General features: G+C 37.0%; 2 protein-coding genes and 1 long non-coding RNA gene across 5 annotated transcripts; 2 read left to right on the plus strand and 1 right to left on the minus strand.

Annotated features, from left to right (window-relative positions):
• Window positions 1-1912: 1912 nt before the first annotated feature.
• Window positions 1913-8735, plus strand: zc2hc1a (zinc finger, C2HC-type containing 1A). 2 transcript variants are annotated; one of them, XM_058060671.2, is made up of 10 exons: window positions 1913-1986; window positions 2537-2610; window positions 3202-3318; window positions 3624-3650; window positions 4004-4145; window positions 4217-4356; window positions 5628-5730; window positions 5818-5893; window positions 5961-6071; window positions 6823-8735. In XM_058060671.2, the coding sequence occupies exons 1-10, from the start codon at window positions 1968-1970 to the stop codon at window positions 6956-6958; spliced, it is 945 nt and encodes a 314-aa protein (XP_057916654.2). In that variant the 5' UTR covers window positions 1913-1967; the 3' UTR covers window positions 6959-8735. The 2 variants fall into 2 exon arrangements, with proteins under 2 accessions (XP_057916654.2, XP_057916655.2); XM_058060672.2 differs by lacking the exon at window positions 3624-3650.
• A 149-nt stretch (window positions 8736-8884) lies between these two features.
• LOC144898495 (uncharacterized) lies at window positions 8885-14402 on the minus strand. Of its 2 annotated transcripts, none has more exons than XM_078790593.1 (5): window positions 14259-14402; window positions 12361-12510; window positions 12160-12242; window positions 11922-12041; window positions 8885-10337 (listed from the first exon to the last, which is right to left on the minus strand). In XM_078790593.1, the coding sequence occupies exons 1-5, from the start codon at window positions 14266-14268 to the stop codon at window positions 10170-10172; spliced, it is 531 nt and encodes a 176-aa protein (XP_078646719.1). In that variant the 5' UTR covers window positions 14269-14402; the 3' UTR covers window positions 8885-10169. The 2 variants fall into 2 exon arrangements, with proteins under 2 accessions (XP_078646719.1, XP_078646720.1); XM_078790594.1 differs by having other exon boundaries at window positions 12160-12246.
• LOC144898496 (uncharacterized) lies at window positions 12325-17786 on the plus strand. Its single transcript, XR_013627374.1, has 4 exons — window positions 12325-12535; window positions 14119-14229; window positions 16703-16764; window positions 17027-17786. It is a non-coding gene; the product is annotated as an uncharacterized LOC144898496 (long non-coding RNA).
• Window positions 17787-19344: the final 1558 nt, after the last annotated feature.

Here is a 19344-nt window from a genome sequence, read left to right on the forward strand (position 1 = left end):
CACACTGGAAAAAAATGAGGCAGGAAGACAAAAGTATCGGGACATGCACTCTTCCGAGTACAGGAAGTGCAAATAGAACATAAAACAGTGGCAGGAAGTCTATTCATTCATCCGGAATAACTTTGGGAGGTGATGTTGGGCCCGTTTCTATTCCATCTCATCCTTACGGGAACCATATTTAGTTACTTGGGACAAGCTAATAGACTAAAAATGTTTTTTAAAGCTATAGTACAATTTTTTTTTAATTATAATAGTGACATCACTATAATTAAAGACATTGTTTATAATTTAACTAAGCATGTATAAAGTGTATATGTCCCTAACTAAATAAATTATATTTTTTGTATTTGTGAGGTGCATTCATGTGTGAATAAAGCTATTATTGTTATTGTCATGCTACCACGAATCATGGTTATTAATATTAAAAACATAGTACTTTTCCATTGTATTAGACTTTATTGAATGACAATCTTGCCATAATTCCATATATAATCTGCCTAGTATTGCAGATTAAGAAGAACAATATTTCAATATTTTGCCATCAAGCAGAAAAGGGGCGTTGCAGTGCATATTGTTTTGCACAAAGGTGGTCAAATATTAAAAAAAATCCCAGAGTTGACAATAAAATATGAATATGTACGTGCAATTTACGCAAATCGCGCACAAACGGATTGTAACAATAAAGCGATGTGCACGTCTCTGGAATAGGCCCTCCCCGATAAAATAAAACACATTGCTTACATTGCATTAATTTGTCACAAAAAAAACACCCCACAATTGTTATTCCTTACCTGTTGAAGTATAAAAGGCTCCTAAATAATCACAAGAAGGGGTCAACTACATCAGGTGGAAGCCTGCTTGGGCATTTCTCGTCGCGCTCTCAAAATAGGATCACTCGTGTCAAGGTAGCGATTGGAGAATACAAGTGTTTCCGGTTGGCTTTTCAAAATAACGTTTAACAAGTGAGGGAGGTAGAACAGCGATCCTATTGTTATGCCCACGAGGCTTTTTCTCATACCATCTGCTTGTCTCTTACTCCATTCAGAAGGCACATATGGTCTCAATATGGCGTACAGAGACACAATGTTGGCTTTATGAGCGTTTTAGTTTTCCGAGTAAACAATACAAGGACAGTTTTGAGGAATACTGTGGACATTACGCAAGTAATAATGGCACACACATATGCATTGGTGCAGGAAATATAAATATTATTTTGATAATCCAGATTAGAAACAGAAGTTTCCTCCCACGCCCCATCTGCTGGTCAGTGTGCACATTACATCAACATTAACAACCAATAGGATGCTCAGATGTTGACATGTTCAGTGCATAACACAGGCCAGTTGCTATTGGTAGCCAAAGATCACTTGAGTCAAGATAGTTTCCCTTAATTATCCACGTCGAAGCTTTTTTTATTTATGTGATTAATAGTGGACCTCTGACAGGGAAATACCAAAAGTGGGACATAATATACGACATAAACCTTTCACCATTCGTAGTTTTTAATTAATTGAATCCATATTAAGCTATCAAAGAAACGAAGTCCATTAGCAACCAACCAAATATGACAATACATTAAAAGTAATTAATTACAAATTTACAGTATACAGCTTATTTTCAGAGAAAATATTGTTTTTTACTCAAGATCTGCCAATGTGTTGGCCCATGAGTGCTGAATGGCGAGCAATCGGGGATCCGCTGCATTTCCAGCAATGGCCCCTTAAACAATTATACTAAAGAATGTACGTTTTGACAATAATATCATACATAATGTTGATGGAGCATGTATTGTTAGCGAAACTATTATAGTTTCCCCCCAAGCCTTGCTGTATATTTGTATTGTTTTAAGACAAAGCAATCTATTTCCGGTGCCTTTTGGCAAAACCGGAAGTACTTGTACGTTATTTTTCTTGCTTCATCCGGCGATTATCCATTCTCTTATACAGCTGACCATAACCAAACATTAAATGATGGACAATTTCGAAGGTAAGTCAAATAACTGTGTTTGTTGTGCCTTTATGTGTGACATTTACGCACAGGCACATTGTTTAGTTGTCAATTGTTGTGGGAGTCATTCACTGCCAGTTTTTTTTGACAGCGACCTCTTATTGTTTGGGTCTTTTGTAGCCCCTGCCATGCTAGGTAACGTTTGGCGTCTCAAGCTAGCTACCATAAAGGGCGGTACCGTTGTGTTTGTAATGGGGGAGTTAGCATACATTGCTAACGAATTCATATTGTAGACACATAAATGGCTTTAAATCGTCGTTATGTACGACCCGAGCCCCTGACAAGGTTCTCTGAAACCACACTATGCTATACTGTTTAATGCACATAATGGGTCGTTATCATCCAGGAACTGTTTGATCACGTGATACCGGTGTATACCATAAAGCAGATGCTTGCTGATGTTGACCTGTTTGTAATGCTGTCATATCTCTAACATGTAGCAGAGTTTTTAGCATTGTCAGTGGCATGCTCTTTGATTTATGAGTAAAATGTTTTAATGTACTAAATACAATCTTGCATTCCTTCACAGATGAGGAAACTCCTCCTGTTGGAGATCTATCACAGTGTAACACCTGCAAAAGAATGTTCTTCCCGAAAGTCCTGGTAACGCCAACACACGCAAACCCAACACACACAGCAATGATAGTGACTGAGGCACCACATTGACTCCATTTTTTTGAGACAGCACATCTAAAAAAAAAAATAAATAAAAAAGATTTAAGTCACGGTCCCCGGGGCAAGATTGGTTCCCCCAATTGGGTCCCCCCTTGCTCCTGAAGCTAAAACCAGTTCCAAATTGTAACACCATAAACACGTCAGTCACTTACATGCTGCAAGATCAAAATTCATCTTATTTTTGTAATCCGAGCATAAACAACATGTGGTTTTTTAACATTATTAGAGCCCTCTAACATGAACTAACACCCCTATAGTCATGTTTACACTTGTATTTATGTTTTTATTTTGTATAGTTGCTTGTTTGTAGAAAGTTTTTCTTAATTTGGCAGAATTGGCATAAAAATACGCGAGTGCAGTATCAGTACAAGACTTTTTTCCCCCTTTCTGTGTCACCAGGTCACAAGAGTGTCTGACTATAATACATAAACTTGCTGGTTTATGTATACACCATAAACACAGTCAGTCACATAAATGCTGCAAGATAAAAATATTCCTCTTATTTTTTTTGTCTCTTAGGAGAAGCATTCCAAAATCTGCCAAAAGTCAGCAGCGAAAAGAAGGAAGGTTTTTGACTCCAGCAGGCAACGAGCACAGGGAACCGACATCCCCACACTCAAACCCCTCAAACCTAAGGTAAGATCACAAAAACAAGGAAAGGGCGACTCGGGTTGCCATTTTACATTTTCAATTTTGCAGCTACACACTCATTACGGTTATAATATGAAAATATATGAATGAATAGGTAAATATGGCCCATTAATTTTTGCCGAAATGGCTGTAATGTTCAGTGAGACACACAAGCACCAAACTTGATCACTAGATTAACAGACATTTATTGCAGGTTTATTGCACCCCCACATTTATAGTAATACAAAATGTCTGCCAATGAAAATAAAATGTAGTTTTGCTAGAACAAATCCAACTATTTTATATTTCAGTCACAAAGTTCATCTTCTTCTCAGAAAGTAAGTTGATTTTGTTTTGCTGTTGTGGTTTTTTTTTGTTTTTTTTTCCAAAATGACAATCACTCATCTTGAGCTGGACTTCCTAACTGTGCTGTGATTCAAGCAACTGCTTTACACTTGGCTGTATCCTTCTAATTCTTTCCTTCTAAATTGGTAACAGATGCATGTGCTTATTAAAAATTAACATGGACGGTTGCTGGATTGGACGGTCATTAGAAGGCATTCGATTTGATCTGCTATTGTTTTTTCATTGAGTCATAGTTCCATTTTAGTTAAGACCCCTACGTGATGTTTATGATGTTTCCAGGCGTGTTGGTCAAAATATCCTCTCTGCTGCATATCCTCCACCCCAGGCGGAGCCCCCTAAAAAGGCGTCCAACTGGCGCAAGAAACACGATGACTTCATCGCAGCCATCAAGGCTTCCAAGGCCAGCATGAAGGCCATGAAGGACGGTGCGCCTTTGCCGCCACCTCCGCCTCCTACGTATGACCCAGGTCAGCTATATTAGTATATATAAAAAAAAAATTCCAGTAATTTCTTGATCTCCTATCACGTGCCTCCCCAGATCTTATTCAGTGTCCGTACTGCCAGCGGAGGTTCAACGAAAGCGCCGCCCAAGGCCACATTAAGTTCTGTCAGGATCAGGCGGCCCGGATGGCCATCAAGAACAAGTCGAGTGATGCCAAGAAACCTCTTCGCACACAGGTATTGGTCATTGGAACTGTCTCTAGTTGCATTTGTGTCTTTATAGCAATGTAGTCATCCCTCATTTATCACAGTTAACAGCGATAAGGGAATTTCCACAAAGTAGCATTCCTTATTGGAATATTTCTACTTTTTTGTTACTAAAAATTCTGATGTGGCGATACATTACAGTACCCTTAATGAGCCGCAGCTCCCTAATGCTGGCAGCACTCATGCACCATTACATTAGCCACGTATACATGGACCCAAATATTCCAATTCCATTCGGGTTATTTGCTCAAATTGAAAAAATTGAACCTTTGTGTACACCTCATTCCGAAAAGTGCCAATGCGAATGAATATATAATCAGCATCACGCAGCTCGAGACGTATTTCGATTTTTAAAAATGGAGGCGAGCAATCGGCACTGGACTGCTGCGGAAAGTTTGTTTTTGATTCAAACAAAATTTGGTTTAATTTCATTTGGACATGCATCAATTTACAATTGAATGCATCCCATAATCAGTTCACACTTCCACATGTCCAAAAGGAGTAGGAAGAAGCAAAGCTTATTAAATCCTACCCCTCCATCTGGTACTTTTGCAATTAGTAACTGTTACATTTGTTCACGTCCTGCTTTCTAGAATGTAATTTAAGTTTTATTTTTTATTTTATTAATATTTTTTATTTTTTTATTTTAGTTTTATTGTATTTTTTTACTTAATTAATTAATTTTAATTATTACATTTTTTTTCAATTAAAAAAAATAAATTATAATTTTTTTTGTCACGTACTAAAGTACAAGGTGATATGAGCATCCAATGCCATAATGGGTACCATAGTAAGTGTCAATATAGTGATATATATAGCACATCATGACTGGTTCAAGACTCTTCATCCTTGTATTTAGCAAAACATCAACTGCTTGTATTGTTTCTTGAATTGGCTCATCGTTGTGCATTGTTTGACTTCCTTACTCAATCCATCCCATAGTTTGATTCCACATACTGATATGCTATGGCTTTTTAACGTAGTCCTCGCATAGAAGTGTTTCAGATTTAGTTCTTTACGGAAGTTATTGCAACAACTGAAAGAAAAACTTGAGGAAGTCGGTATCACGTGATGTTGGTGTTTACACTATACTGCGGATGCCCCATTGACTATTCTGGTTGATTATAGTGGCGCATGTAAACACGCGATTGGAATATTCCTTTCCATGTATACCATTGCTTTCCTCCTCATGTGAACGTGGCGATTGACTGACTATCCCCCCCACCCGCCTTAATCCGCAGTACAAGCCCCCAGCTCCTGTCAAGAAGACCAGCTCTGCAGCGTCAACCATCCCCTCGGCCTCCTCCCGCCTACCTCAGCGATCAGGTCTTGGCCAGACGACTGGTAACACTTCAGTAGTAGAGTTCATACGGCATATTTTCCTCAGTTTCAAACGGCACGCTTTGCATTGAGTCTATACTATTATTCAAGGGGTCCCTTCCAATAAGACCTCGTCGGCACCTCCGATGAGGACTAACACGTCTGGGCTCACAAGTCCTGGGTATGGGTGAGCAAACACACACTCTTAAATGTAGCCTAATGGATAGCATCTTCACTATTTATCTACGTGTCAGTGTGGGAATGAAGAGCCGAGCAGTGAGCTCCGGGTACGGTTCTGTGAGGAACACTCCAGCCGGAAGAGGGCCGCTCAACAAGAAGAAACAAGAAGACGCTTACATAATGAGGTACGCCAACCCCCCCCCCTCCCTGGAAGACATTATTTGTCAGTTCGACTGAAAGGAGAGCAAATTCATTCATTCATTTTCTACCGCTTTTTCCTCACGAGGGTCGCGGGGGGTGCTGGAGCCTATCCCAGCTGTCTTTGGGCGGGAGGCGGGGTACACCCTGGACTGGTGGCCAACCAATCACAGGGCACATATAGACAAACAACCATTCACACTCACATTCATACCTATGGACAATTTGGAGTCGCTAATTAACCTAGCATGTTTTTGGAATGTGGGAGGAAACCGGAGTACCCGGAGAAAACCCACGCAAGCACGGGGAGAACATGCAAACTCCACACAGAGATGCCCGAGGGTGGAATTGAACCCTTGTCTCCTCGCTGTGAGGTCTGCGCACTAACCACTCGACCGCCGTGCCGCCCAGGAGAGCAAATCACACCCTAAATTATCCTGACCTCTTGTGGTGAAGTCGGTCATTGCATCTGCAGTGCTTTCCTATTCGTGGAAGTCCTGACATGTAAACACATAACATCTAACAATAATAAAAAAATATGATTCTATACATATTTCTATGTTTAAATATTACCTTTCATTTGTATTTATACATAGAGCAACCATGCACGCAGCACAAGCTGCTTTTACTTTTCCTCCCATAAATGAACTGGTTAATAATCCACACGTTTTGATTTCAAGTCATACCAACACACAAAGGTCGCTTCTAATCTGGCCGTGTGTCACTATTTATTTTCAGGAATGACATGGACAGCGGGGACAATGTCGGCAACGGCGAAATAAAGACCAAGTTTTGTCACTCCTGCGGTACCAGGTACCCGATAGAATCGGCCAAATTCTGCTGCGAGTGCGGCATCAGGAGGCTGTGTATTTAAGAAATGTTTGATTCCTATTTATGTTTTCACTTGCCATTTCAAGCCCACGTGTTATGTTGGCAATTGAAAGCTATGAATCGATGCTTTTTAGCCGCATTAGCTTAGGACAGGGGTGGGCAAACTTTTTGACTTGCGGGCCGCATTGATATGACAAAATTTACGGGGGGGGGGGGCTATATATTTTACACGTAACAGTCCACCTGGTATTATTGTATCTGTAAAATTGTCATGCAATCTGCTATTATTATTTATTATTTTATATTTATATTTAAATATTTGAAAAATAATAAAATATTATAATTATTACAATAAAATTAAAATTATAATTATTATATTATTATTATGTAAAATATGCAAATATAACAATAATATTATATATAATAATGTAATAATTTGCATTAATATAATAATTATAATAATCATAATAGTTGTAATAATAATTATAATAATCTAATAATAATTATTATTATTATGTGCTTGTGTCCCTTTTTTCAGGAGCACTTTGTAAACAACAGACCATGTCAAAAAGCGAAATTGATAAAACCATCAAAAGGTTGGCTCAGGCCATGATGCCAGGTTGTATGTTGAGTTTAAATGAAATACTTAGGAAAGATTGGGCGGGCCGTATTAAAACACTTGGCGGGCCGGATGTGGCCCTCGGGCCGTAGTTTGCCCACCCCTGGCTTAGGAGCTTGAACCCAATGCAGGTTACAGCGTTCAACTTTGTGAGACAAAACAACCCCCCCTCCGCCCTCCCAGGAGAATCTCATATTTGTTAAAGTTAAAGGTTATCCACTTGATGTTTGAGTCACATTATTGATGCAAAAAGGGTTTGGTTATCAGGTAAAAAAAAAAAAAAAGGATAAAAAATAGGGAGCGGATAGCAGAGATGTGTTATGGAAGGAATGAGCTCTGATCTGAGCTTGTTTTGAAAAGGTGAAAAATGAAAGTTAAGTGTGGCATGAATCTGTACAGAAGTGGGTGTTATTTCACTCACCCCCCTGTGGCTCAATCTTCAGCCGAGCATGCCGGAAAACGGCGTCTCCATTTCCTCGTAGCAGAATTTGTTCCTTTCCAAGTGCAATACGATTCACTACTGAAAAAATGTCTGTTTTTTTTATTTCTTTTTTTTTTTTAATGAAAACTTAGGAGATAAAAAAAAAATCTCAATTGTTTCACAATTGTGACTGTCCTGACATATCCCAACCAATGTAGCATTCCCAGAATCCCATATATTCCCTTTTCTTATTCCCACTACTCCATTCCGTCTTGTTTTACCGAATGAGAAATGACTGCATTGTATATTTTGTTTTTATTTGCCGAGCCCTATATTTTTGTGGTATTCAGAGACTGAAAGTAATCTGGGTGATATACTGCATTAAACCTGAGTATTTGGCAGGAAATGGTACAAAAATACTACATCTCTGTGTGTGCAGTACACTTTGTTTATCGCAGTACCATTTATAAATTTATTATTTTTGTAATCCGAGCGCAAACATGTGGTTTTTAACATTATTAGAGCCCTCTAACATGAACTAACACCCCTATAGTCACATTTACGCTTGTATTTATGTTTTTATTTTGTATAGTCGCTTGTTTTTAGAAAGTTTTTCTTGACTTGCAGTATATCAGTATGACACCCCCCCCCCACCCCCCACAGTAGATTTCTGTGTCACCAGGTCACGAGAGTGTCTGACTGTAAACCTGCTGGTTTATGTATAACTACCTCCAAAAGGCTCATTGTTTCTTTTAAAAACATAGGCATAGTTTTTTTTTTTTAAATAAAATACAAAGATAAAGTAAGATGCATTCAAAGACATCGTGATGATATTCTACACTGATCACTAGGTGTTATTAATGTTACTGTAATGTTCAGTGAGACACACAAGCACCAGACTGACAAAACAACAGACTTTTATTGCAGATTTGAATGATGTCAGGCACAATATTCCCTAAAGGGGGGGTACTGTTGTGACCGTAACCCACACCAAGCTAAAGCTCAACTCTGTAGGACTGGAACACATTAGTACCTGTCTTATTTATGTCTTCAATGGTTTATTTTCTCTTATAATGTCTATTATATTGAATAATATGAGTGTAAATGTGACTATAGGGGTGTTATTTTGAACCTAGAGGACTCTAATAATATTAAACAGGTTTTCTATGCTCTTAACTATGAAAATATTCCATTTATAAATAAGAAATACTACTTGGTGGAAACTCACTCATCACAATCGGTTCTGGAACCAGTTAGTAGAACTTTTTGGGTGAAATCCTTCAAAGTTCTTATGAGGGAAGGATCAAAACCATCACTAACATTATGAATGAGTTAATTTTTTTTAATGTTTTGCTGCTGTGGTTGACTTTTAAAGGCAAATCTAACAGGCACATACTCTATTTAGGTTCAGTTTGCTGCTTTCATGAAACAAGGCTGGTATTAGCATTGAACAGCCGACTGCATACTTTTATTTTATGAAAAAAAAACAAAAAAAACAACTTCGGACAACAAAAGTGTGTATTGTTGGGCCCCTAATGCAATGTATAGCCTCCATGAATAAATCCTTATGCAGACTACAACTTTTGTCAGTATGTCCATTGAAGGGTCCGTCATATAAATATATTTGGAGTACACACGAGTACACACTTGCATTGTAACCTCCCAAAGCTACATTACTTTAGCAATTACAGCCGGAGTCATTCATCAAACATGAGAGCTTTCCCGGTAGTGACCCTGAACATAATCTGGTCTGTGTGCTGAACTCAGCCATCTGTAGCAAATGGAGCTTTTAAAACCTCAATCATATCGCTCCGTCGCGTCATCCAATACTCCCACTAGACACAAAGCAAAAGTAGTTGTGATAATACTAAAGTAAAAGTTCATAACAGATGAATAAGTGTAAATGTAAGCTTGATAGTTTCCCGTCAACTACAGTAAAGCTTCTTTTTTCTTACTGTGTATTGACTCGTTTCAAGACTCGATTCGATTCCACTTCGTTCTGCTTGACCGTGGAACTTCTCAGCTAGTTGCCCCGTCCGGCTTGTAAGCTTATCGGAAGCGTCAGTAGCCAAAAAAAAAAAGCTTCAAGAAAGAGAAAATGGCATTTGACAGATTAGCTTAAATGAAGCAGGAGCTTCCTTTTTGGTCATCCAAAGGAAGGATTGCAGAAGTATTGGGTGCAGATGTCAAAAATAAACCCGATTTGGGTCGCAATCAGGTGTCCCCTAATCGAGAACTCAGCATCTGGTAGCACCTGGTCATGCTGCGTAGGATGGCAGTGACCTTGCAAAGTTTTTCGGACTCCCTGTGCCTTTTTCTCTGCTTCTTGCGGTTGTTTGTGGTTGCTCTCCTCCTCTCTATCTTCACTTTGGGTTCTTCAGTCTGGAGGGCAGACAAAATACAGAATGTCGGCTGTCTTAATACTTTTGCTTTGAGTAAATTACTCAACATTTGTCTCAGGGAAACGATACAGGGGAATGAATCTGATGAAAACATGCAATGTAATGTTGCCTCTGTCCACCAGAGGGAGCCAGAGGACTAGAAGCAAAAAAAAAATCCCAGAGGGTGGCTGACATCATTGCAGCGCTCCAATGAATGCGTTACTCAAACACAATGTTATAGTAAAACTTTAAATTTTTAAGAGGAATGAATCCGATGAGGGCTGCACGGCGGTCAAGTGGTTGGCACGAGTTCAATTCCACCCTCTTCTCCCCGTGCATGCATGGGTTTTCTCCCCATTCCAAAAACATGCTCGGTTAATTGGCGGCTCCAAATTGTCCACAGGTATGAATGTTTGTCTATATGTGCCCTGCGATTGGCTGGCTGGCAACCAGTCCGCGGTGTACCCCGCCTCTCGCTTGAAGACAGCTGGGATAGGCTCCAGCACCCCCGCGACTTTTGTAGAAAATGAATGAATGAATGAATGAAGCGTACAACTGTCTATATCAACTATATTGGGTAACAAAAGTTTAAACGCGGTTATAGGGGTGCTATTTCATGTCTAGAGGTCTCTAATAATGTTTATAAAGGTCCCACATTCCAAAAACATGCTAGATTAATTGTCCATCGGTATGAATGTGAGTGTGAATGGTTGTTTGTCTATATGTGCCCTGTGATTGGCTGGCTGGCCACCAGTCCAGGGTGTACCCCGCCTCTTGCTCGAAGACAGCTGGGATAGGCTCCAGTACCCCCGCGACCCTCGTGAGGATAAGCGATAGAAAATGAATGAATGAATGAAGCGTACAACTGTCTATATCAACTATATTGGGTAACAGAAGTTTAAAGGTGATTATAGGGGTGCTATTTCATGTCTAGAGGTCTCTAATAATGTTTAGAAAGGTCCCACATTCCAAAAACATGCTAGATTAATTGTCCATCGGTATGAATGTGAGTGTGAATGGTTGTTTGTCTATATGTGCCCTGTGATTGGCTGGCAGGCAACCAGTCCAGGGTGTACCCCGCCTCTCGCTCGAAGACATCTGGGATAGGCTCCAGCACCCCCTGCGACCCTCGTGAGGATAAGCGGTAGAAAATGAATGAAGGAATGAAGTTTAAAGGTGATTATAGGGGTGCTATTTCATGTCTAGAAGTCTCTAATAATGTTTAGAAAGGTCCCACATTCCAAAAACATGCTAGATTAATTGTTCATAGGTATGAATGTGAATGTGAATGGTTGTTTGTCTATATGTGCCCTGTGATTGGCTGGCCACCAGTCCAGGGTGTACCCCGCCTCTCGCCCCAAGAAGACAGCTGGGATAGGCTCCAGCACCCTCCGCGACTCTTGTGAGGATAAGCGGTAGAAAATGAATGAAATCAACACGTAGAAATTATGTCATGGCCCCGTTAAGGGACAGAATTGACCTTCGACCTTTTCCCCATCACATTACAACTTGTATTTTTACAACAGTCCACAAGCATGAAGAAGTGTGGCAGGGATACGTCATGTTGAAGTACATGTGGACTCACCAGCTTCAAAGAACAAGTGCATCCTAGGGAGTTGAGGACAGACGTTGCCAGTCGGTGTGTGACGGAAAGCCTTATACCCGCCATTTGGCAGGTTAGATTGAATATGGTGCTGACCAAACCCTGCAGAACAGACACATGCTGAGGATGGTGATGCACCCTGCAAGGTATGTGGTTTGTTTTACAATTATTACAGGTGCGCTGTACCATGCACGAGTGCTAGACAAGAGTCGTGACTCACTGTGCTGTCTGTTGGCGAGCAGCTCCGCGGCCTTTGTCTCAACTCGGGGCAGGATGTGTTTTGCTGCAGGATGGCGATTCTTTCTTTCTTGTTATGACAACATGAAAAGCAGCCGTATTACTAAATGTTTCAGCGCTTTCACTGTACATTTTACATGTACAAAAATATCGTAAAATATCGTATTGTGCATGTCTGACTCACTGCGTTGTCCAGATCTGTTTGCACCACTCCTGCGTAATCTTCTCCAAGTTCTGCAAGAGGCCTTTGGCTGCCGCAGCTCAGGGCCTGGGGGAGAACGCTCAAGGCCAGGGGTAGAAGCAGAAGAAGCAGGTGACTGATGCAGAAAAGAGGCTTGCGGGGAAACAGAAGAAGAAAGGTAACACATAGTCATCAAGTAATAATAATTTTTCCATATACATATATATTATGTTCATAACTATGACTGTTTTAATCACTAAACTGTCCAAAAGTTTCCCAGCGAGGTTCACATAGTAAAAAATGAAAGTATGCAACTTTGCCACAGGGTGGTGCCGTAGGCGAGAAAGCACATTATTAGTATCAACTTTATTTGCTGTTTTTTTTAAACAACAAATTCAAAATATTTCAGCTTTATTCTAAAATAATCTTCATAAAGTCCTGTAATATTTTGACTATATATTCCTGTAATATTAATGTTTCTCCAACCTAATTTTCCAAAAAAATACAGCTTTATATATGCACCATTGCTATGTATACAGTATTATATACATATAGTATTGCAGCATATACTTATATATGTAGCTAAAATGATTTAAATATTTAATTATTAATTTTATTATTATTAATTATTTAAAAAAACATGACCTAACTTTACCTAATTTTCCAAAAATTACAGCTTTATATATGCATCATTGCTATGTATACAGTATTATATGTATTATAAACAAATAGTATTGCAGCATATACATGTATATGTAGCTAAAATGATTTAAATATTTAATTATTAATTTTATTATTAATATTAATTAATTATTAAAAAAAACATTACATAACTTGACCTAATTTTCCAAAAATGACAGCTTTACATATGCATCATTACTATGTATACAGTATTATATGCATTATATACATATAGTATTGCAGCATATACTTATGTATGTAGATAAAATGATTTAAGTATTTCATTATTATTATTAATTTTAATAATTATTAAAAAAACATGACCTAACTACCTAATTTTCCAAAAATTACATCTTTACATATGCATCATTGCTATGTATACAGTATTGCAGCATATACTTATATATGTAGCTAAAATGATTTAAATATTTAATTCTTATTATTAATTTTATTATTAATTATTTAAAAAAGACTTGACCCAACTTTACCTAATTTTCCAAAAATTACAACTTTTTTTTCTTGTTTTGAGTCTCAAATTACATTCAATATTTCAACTTTATTCTACTAAAATGACATTTCCCCTCATGATATGATATTATTGTCATATTGTCCAACTTTTTTTGTGAGATTATACATTTTTTCTCTTTATTTTTCGACTTTATTCGTGTAAATTATATTTTTAGAATGTGCCGTGGATCACAAATGCCCCAAAATACAAACTTCTTCTTAGTTTCTATTTATAATAACATATAAAAAAAGTTATATGGAATAGTACAAGTTGAAGACATGTTATATAAATAGTTTAACAGTGGAATATTATTACTAGGTACTGCACTGCAGACCAAAAAACCCCACGTAACATGCATTTTTCCACTTAAAACAACCAAAAATGCACCGTGCACTCAGCAAGGTCTTATTCTAGCAGCGTGCGTGGAGCAAAATGCCAGTCGTGACTTGACGAATCTGGATGATTCAAAACGAGATTTAACTTTAAGCCTTCCACCTAAAATCCACACTTAATTTCACTTTCCTTCTGAGTGTTCGATGGGAAGTTATAAAGGAGGAATTGTCCTGGTTTAGAAGAGACTGCTCAGTGGAGGCAAGGAGGGAAGGAAGGAAGCAAGCAAGTAAGGAAGGAGCCTCCCGGAAAGTTCGGCTTCGATTCGTGGCTTTAAAACCATTCCAACCTCGGTGAGTCCCACTCGTCTTTGCTGACTTACCATTTGTCATTCTTCATTCATGTGGTCGCTTATTGCGTGGGAGATGCGGTCCACATGTCAGTGTTGTTCCTCCAGTGGGGGTTCTGCTGTCTGCTGCAGTCCACGGACTCTCCCACCTCCAACTTCTTCCCCACTGCGCAACACACAACAGATCAACAGTGCGGGCATGTTTTTTTTTTAAATAACTTCCGCACTTTAATTTTTCTCCCCCGTTTCATTATCTGGACTTTAATCCCCCCCCCTCGCGATATGTAACACATCCACTTTATTGGGTACAATTAATACCCACTTTATTCTCTTCCTGATTACAATATTTCCACCGTCACCTGTTGCTAGGCAGAACATGCAGCGTGGCACGAGCAGACAGGAACCAGGAAGTCAGACTGCAGCAGCACCAGTGGAGTCTTTAGGCCTGTTTTTTTCTGGGGGGGGGGGCTGAAACCTATCTAAAATATTGTGAACCCCCTCCCATCCTAAATAATGTGGTGCCGCTGATTGGTGGATGTATATATTTATTTTTATAATAATACTAAATTATAATAATAATAAAATAATAAGTATAATAATACATTATTTTATTATTATGTGGTGGAGCTGATTGGTGGATGTATATATTTATTTAAATAATAATAAATAATAATAAAATAATTATAATAATACATTATTTTATTATTATGTGGTGGAGCTGATTGGTGGATGTATATATTTATTTAAATAATAATAAATAATAATAAAATAATTATAATAATACATTATTTTATTATTATGTGGTGGAGCTGATTGGTGGATGTATATATTTATTTAAATAATAAATAATAATAATAATAAAATAATTATAATAATACATTATTTTATTATTATGTGGTGGAGCTGATTGGTGGATGTATATATTTATTTAAATAATAAATAATAATAATAATAAAATAATTATAATAATACATTATTTTATTATTATGTGGTGGAGCTGATTGGTGGATGTATATATTTATTTAAATAATAAATAATAATAATAAAAGAATTATAATAATACATTATTTTATTATTATGTGGTGGAGCTGATTGGTGGATGTATATATTTATTTAAATAATAAATAATAATAATAAAAGAATTATAATAATACATTATTTTATTATTATGTGGTGGAGCTGATTGGTGGATGTATATATTTAATTAAATAATAAATAATAATAAAAGAATTATAATAATACATTATTTTATTATTATGTGGTGGAGCTGATTGGTGGATGTATATATTTATTTTATAATAATAATTTATTATAGTAATAATAATATAACAATATTATAATAATATAATACTAATTATAATAATATTGTATTATTATGTGGTGGAGGTGGAGCTGATTGGATGTATATATTTATTTTTATAATAATAAATTATAATAATATATTATTTTTCGGTTTCACTTCACAAAATATGGCCTATATGAATAAATCAGCATTGTTCCGTGGTTGACTATGACCGAAGCATTTTCAAACATAAACATGGCTAAATGAACTAAAAATACAAATATAAGGCATTCAGAAGACTCATTAGTATTAGTAGTACTCAGTAGTATTCTACACCGGTCAGTAGTTGTCAGTAATGTTCCATTTATGAGACAATACTTGGTGATAATGTGACGTGAAGCTATATTACGTCTTATTTTCTGGTATTATGACTACTATATTGGTTAATAGAAGTGGAAAGGTGACTATAGGGGTGTTAGTTCGTGTCTACAGGGCTCTAATAATGTTGAAAATGTTGAAATTTAGAAGGTTTTAAACAGGTTTGCTGTGGTTGAACTCCAAAAATATTCCATTTATAAATAAGGAACCACACTTTGTGGAAATTCACTAATCATGTTCAGGTTTGGAAGCACTCCTACAGTTTGCGTCCATGATGCAAACATAAGTGTTGCCATGGTGATAGCCAAACACACACAAACCTGTGGTGACTCACTGCCAACGTTGTTTTGAGAAAATATGATATGGTGATTCACTTTCAAACTATGTGGAAAGTATAAGAACACACACAGAGCATCACGCGTGATTTGATGAAATAAATAACGTGTATGTTTTTGGAATGTGGGAGGAAACCGGAATACCCGGAGAAAACCTATACTCACGGGGAGAACATGCAAACTCCACACAGAGATGCCCAAACGGAGAACGAACCCAGATCTTCCCAATCTGTGGCCAATATGCTAACCACTCAACCACCGTGTCCTATATTATTATTGTTATTATTATTATTATAAACAGGCTGTGAAATGCAAAATGATTGGCAGATTTTCATGCACTGCATGCTTTGAATGGGAGAAGAAGTAGTGCCATCTAGTGGTCAAATTGAAAACCATTTTCCCAAATAGACACCTTAACCTAAATGATTACTATTAGTTATACTTTATTAGTTATAAATGCATGATGCTGTGTTACTGCACAGGTTCCAGACACAAGGGCGGGACTTTCAAGGCACATCCCGGAATTGTTGGTTGCGTAATACGCGTAAGTGAAAGCTACTTTACTTCCCTTAAGTCAAGTGGTGTTGCAACACACTTTATGAATGGGGATACGACTTTTTGTAACACTACTAGAAGAATAAAATACTGTTAAGGAACATGTCTGGTTGGTTTTATATCATCAGTGCTATAAGACATTAAGTGTCTGTCATTAAGATTATAATGATAAAATGTTGGAAAAGTGTTATATAATAATTTGTGTCAACTTTTAAAAGTGCATAAATTGTAATTATGTGGCATTTTTGCAGAGGAAGCGGAGGATTTGGACGGCGGATCAAGCCAGATTTGAGGTCTCGGTAAGGTCTAGGGCAGGGGTCTCAAACACGCGGCCCACGGGCCAAATGTGGCCTGCAGGACACTAGTTTGAGGCCCCCGCCTTGATATGAAAGTTTAATGTTAGTGTGGCCTGCGCAAGTTTAATATGGATGCTGTATGGTATCATGTACCCAGAAAAAATTATTACGTTTGATTAATGTTCATGTTAAAGGTTAAATAACTTTTAATAGTTATCCTCCCTATCCGTGTGGAAGTGGTAAGTTTTTGGCTATTTAAACCTGATGCGGCCCAGTCTCACCCAGACCCGAGGTCCAGTGGCTCCCCAAGTGAATTGAGTTTGAGACCCCTGACCTAAACGGTACCCTTCAAGTTATTTCCTTTAAACTTAAATAGTTATCCTCCCTAGCCGTGTGGAAGTGGTAAGTTTTTGGCGATTAAAGTTTAAAGGAAATAACTTGAAGGCTACCGTTTAGGTCGCTGGCTCTCTAGTTTGTGAGTTAGCATGTGTCTCAAGACCCTGCAGTTGCACAATATGTTGTAAATAAAAAAAGAGTATAAATGTGACTATAGTCGTGTTTTGTCATGTCTACAGGGCTCTAATAATGCTTTGTTCATTTTAATCTGAAAAAAATAATTTGTCTACCCACCAACTATATGTGGTTTCTTAAGTTTTTATTATTTGTTGTTTTATTATTATTATTATATTTATGACTGATTGATTGATTTTGTATATTCTTGATTTGTTTATTTATTTTTCATCTTATTTTGTGTAGAAAAATAAAAAGTAATATATTTAAGAACAGTGGAATGTTTTATCAGAGCTTTTCTTGTAGAAAATTGGAACCAAAGCGAAGTTTTTTTTTAATGTTTTTGTTTTTAATAAATGCGTTTTTTTTGTTTTTTTTTGGAAAACCTGATGCGGCCCAGTCTCCTATACCTAACTGTTCAATTCTGGGATGTTCCGTTTTGTTGTATTATTTGCTGTAAAGTTAGCGTGTGTCACAAAATGATAAACAAGAAGCTCCTGTCAGCGTCCGCCATGACGTGTCAAATGAGAAGTGTCACGGCACACGGGTTGCTGGTGCTTGTTGATGATGAAACTGCTGATAGAAGCCTTGCAAAGAGAAGCCCGTGCGTGACATCGGATAATGAATAGGCGGCTTTTTTTTTTTTAAATGGCACAGAAATACATCAAGTGATGAAACATCCCTACATATCATAGTCATTCAGACCTTATCCAATTAGACCTTATTGTTGACATAGATTTTCGAGAAATTATTTAACCTGCGGACAAATGTATGATCTTGTTCGTCGATTAGTCATCATGGTTAATTCCGCTTTATTTATTTACTTGAAAACTTGTTTACAATGTTCTAATTGCGTTTTTTTAAACATTAGAGGCCTCTAGACGTCAATAACACCCCTATAGTCACATTTACGCTCCTACCAATATAGTAGACATAATAAGAGAAAATAAGACACATAAATAAGACAGAAAGTTTTTTGTAATATCGTTTTGTCTCTGTTTCACCACTGACACCTAGTGACCAGTATAGAACACTACATATTACATCTTTGAATGCATCTTCTGAATGCCTTGTATTTGTATTTTCATACATTTAGCCATTTTTATGCTGGAAAATGCCTAATTTAAGCCAATAATATGTAAAATTTGCTTTAAAATGCATAGTTTCTATTAATAATAGGCCATATTCAACCACGAAACAGTGCTAATTTATTTTCACAAGCCAAGAACAAGTGAAGCTGTAATGCTAATATTGTAATATTTGCCTAATTTTCAACAGGGGGTTAATAATATTGAAAAAAAAATTTCATGGTCAATTTAACAGGTTTTTTGCCCCATAATCTGGCTTTGGTATAGCTAAAGATTTAGATATTTATAATAATAATAATAATAATAATAATAAATTTTATTTGTATAGCGCTTTTCAAAATACTCAAACACACTTTAGAGAAAAATAGAGTAAAAACAAGTAAACAGTGTAAAAGATATGTTAAAATACAACATTCATTTGTTTATACACAGTTAAAACATGAGTAAAAGCGGGGCGGGGCAGGGCACAGCAGTCAGGTATAAAAAGTATATAAAAAGGTATAAAAAGTATTTAGATATTCGACATCTAAGAGCTTATTTTGTGCTGTATTTCATTTTATTGTTTGACAATAAATACAATTAATATTTTGCTCAATGTTAGTTTTTTTTTACTCATCCATTGTTTCTTTTGACAATATATGATGATTTCTTTAAAAAAACACGGCCAAGTTCTAT

Source organism: Doryrhamphus excisus, linkage group LG5 (assembly GCF_037039965.1).
Source record: "Doryrhamphus excisus strain RoL-2023G ecotype Guam linkage group LG5, RoL_Dexc_Guam_v1.1, whole genome shotgun sequence".
NCBI lineage: Eukaryota > Metazoa > Chordata > Actinopteri > Syngnathiformes > Syngnathidae > Doryrhamphus > Doryrhamphus excisus.

What these genes read in the sequence shown, in the direction of transcription:
- zc2hc1a (XM_058060671.2), top strand. An exon ending in TCAAACCCCTCAAACCTAAG is followed by an intron (nt 3,319 to 3,623) that starts GTAAGATCACAA and finishes TTTATATTTCAG; the next exon opens with TCACAAAGTTCATCTTCTTC. An exon ending in AGAAACCTCTTCGCACACAG is followed by an intron (nt 4,357 to 5,627) that starts GTATTGGTCATT and finishes CTTAATCCGCAG; the next exon opens with TACAAGCCCCCAGCTCCTGT.
- LOC144898495 (XM_078790593.1), bottom strand. An exon ending in GCTCGCCAACAGACAGCACA is followed by an intron (nt 12,042 to 12,159) that starts GTGAGTCACGAC and finishes TCTGTTCTGCAG; the next exon opens with GGTTTGGTCAGCACCATATT. An exon ending in GCACTTGTTCTTTGAAGCTG is followed by an intron (nt 10,338 to 11,921) that starts GTGAGTCCACAT and finishes TCTGCCCTCCAG; the next exon opens with ACTGAAGAACCCAAAGTGAA.